The sequence below is a fragment of the Octopus bimaculoides genome, chromosome 12, assembly GCF_001194135.2.
Source record: "Octopus bimaculoides isolate UCB-OBI-ISO-001 chromosome 12, ASM119413v2, whole genome shotgun sequence".
NCBI classification, from domain to species: Eukaryota; Metazoa; Mollusca; class Cephalopoda; order Octopoda; family Octopodidae; genus Octopus; species Octopus bimaculoides.
In genome coordinates this window covers 64,490,730-64,492,672 of record NC_068992.1, presented here as the reverse complement: position 1 = coordinate 64,492,672, position 1,943 = coordinate 64,490,730, and the positions used below count along the sequence as shown (strand labels likewise).

Here is a 1,943-nt window from a genome sequence, read left to right as displayed (position 1 = left end):
TTGAACTCAGAACGTAAAGTGCCAGAAGAAATGCTGCTCTGTATTTTGTCCGGTGCGGCAACGATTCTGCCAGCTCACCGCCTTGATGGTTATCCTAAAACTAGGGGTACACTAAAACCCATTTCCATTGCTGGATAACTAAACAATATTCTTTCTACTTCGTAATAAAACGAACCAATGTATTTGTGTTTTTTTTTTGTTTTTTTTTTTCAGTTATAAAAAGTGATTCGGATAAGAAGATATTTGGAAGGATTACAGAGATCAACGGTGTCACGGTTAACCTGGCCGGTACTGAGTTTTCCTTTATGCGGGTCAAAAAGGGTTTGTGTCCAGGACAATGCATATACAGCAAAGGAACCACCAATGAAAGTGTAACAGTTGAGGTAAGTCATCAATATTTTATATCATGACTGCAAGAAACGTATTTGACGCCATATAAAACGCACTGACTGTAAAACATAATAATAAATAATGAAAAAGGCGTAATTCTGTTTTAAGCACGCCATATATATTCTCATTTCTATATTCACATATACAGGGTGTCCCAAAAGTCACTGATGGGTTTCAATTCTTAATAACTTCCTTAACTTCACAAATAAATGCATGAAATTTTAATACAATATAAAGGACATAATGGAAATTAATATACACAAGTAAAATTTTGCAAAACCGCTACATCACATATGAAAAATGGCATCGCTTAAATGGCACCATTTTCGGCTTCGCTCTCTCGTGCTCTTTCCAAAACTTGCACCATAACACCCTCGAGAGTTTCAGACCCCACTTCTCTGATTTCTCTATTGATGTTCTCCTTCAGCTGCACCAGGGTCTCCGGTTTGTTGATGTAAACCCTCTCTTTCAGGTATCCCCACGAGAAAATATCCGGGCTAGTTAAGTTTGGCGAACGTGAAGGCCATTCAAAGTAGACCTCACACACGGTTTCAGCAAGATGGGGCAACTGCTTCTACCGCAAGAGAAACACTGCAGTTGCTATGGCAGTGCTTTGGAGAGAGAATAAGCTCCGGCTACTTTTGAGGGTGTTACGGTGCAAGTTTTGGAAAAAGTACGGCCGAGCGAAACCGAAAATGGCTGCCATTTAAACTACGTCATTTTTCATATGTGATGTTGTGGTCTTGTAAAATTAGACTTGTGCATATTAATTTCCATTATGTCCTTTATATTGGATCAAAAGTTCATGCATCTATTTGTGAAGTTAAGGAAGTTATTAAGAATTGAAACCCCTCAGTAGCTTTTGGAACACCCTGTATACATATGTATGTATGTATGCATGTATGCATATATTCTTCTTCTTCTTAGTCCGTTGGTGCCTTTAAGTGGCACATCGGGCAGTCAGTGATCGCCAATTATCTCCGTCTTTGGTCAACCGGTATGCTTCTTCCTGGGTGAGGTTCCGTCTGTGTAGGTCTTCTTTGGAGGTACTCCGCCATGTCTTCTTTGGCCGGCCTCGCTTTCTCTTACCTTCCAGCGGACAATCGGATGTTGTTATACACCGCTGGTCACAATGCCCTTCTTCGCATCGTTGTAGCTTCTAAAGGATGTCACCTCGCTGGCTAAGTGAGCAGGTAGGCCATTAACATTCCTCATGAAAGGGACATGAAACGTTTTAGTCAAAAACACGACACAATGCACCACCGGGAAGCGAAATGACGACCTTGCGATTGTGAGTGCAACGCCTGTAACACCCTGACTACTCAACCATGTTCCTTATACAGACAGACGGACGGACGGACGGATGGATGGATGGACAACTAGATAGATAGATAGATAGATAGATAGATAGATAGATAGATAGATAGATAGATAGATAGATAGATTAATGGATGGATGGATGGATGGAGCTATAGATAAATAGATAGATAGACAGACAGAAAGACACGCGCGTGTATTAGGTATGTATATATGTATGTATGCATGCGTAGCTG

At 40.7% G+C, this 1,943-nt stretch overlaps 1 protein-coding gene across 1 annotated transcript in view; it reads left to right on the top strand.

The window, feature by feature from the left end:
• LOC106884490 (uncharacterized) overlaps positions 1-1,943 on the top strand; it is a 93,407-nt gene that overhangs the window by 57,924 nt on the left and 33,540 nt on the right. The window contains exon 4 of the mRNA XM_052972061.1: positions 214-383. Coding sequence (XP_052828021.1) covers positions 214-383 — 170 coding nt within the window. The remainder of the gene's footprint in view (positions 1-213; positions 384-1,943) is intronic.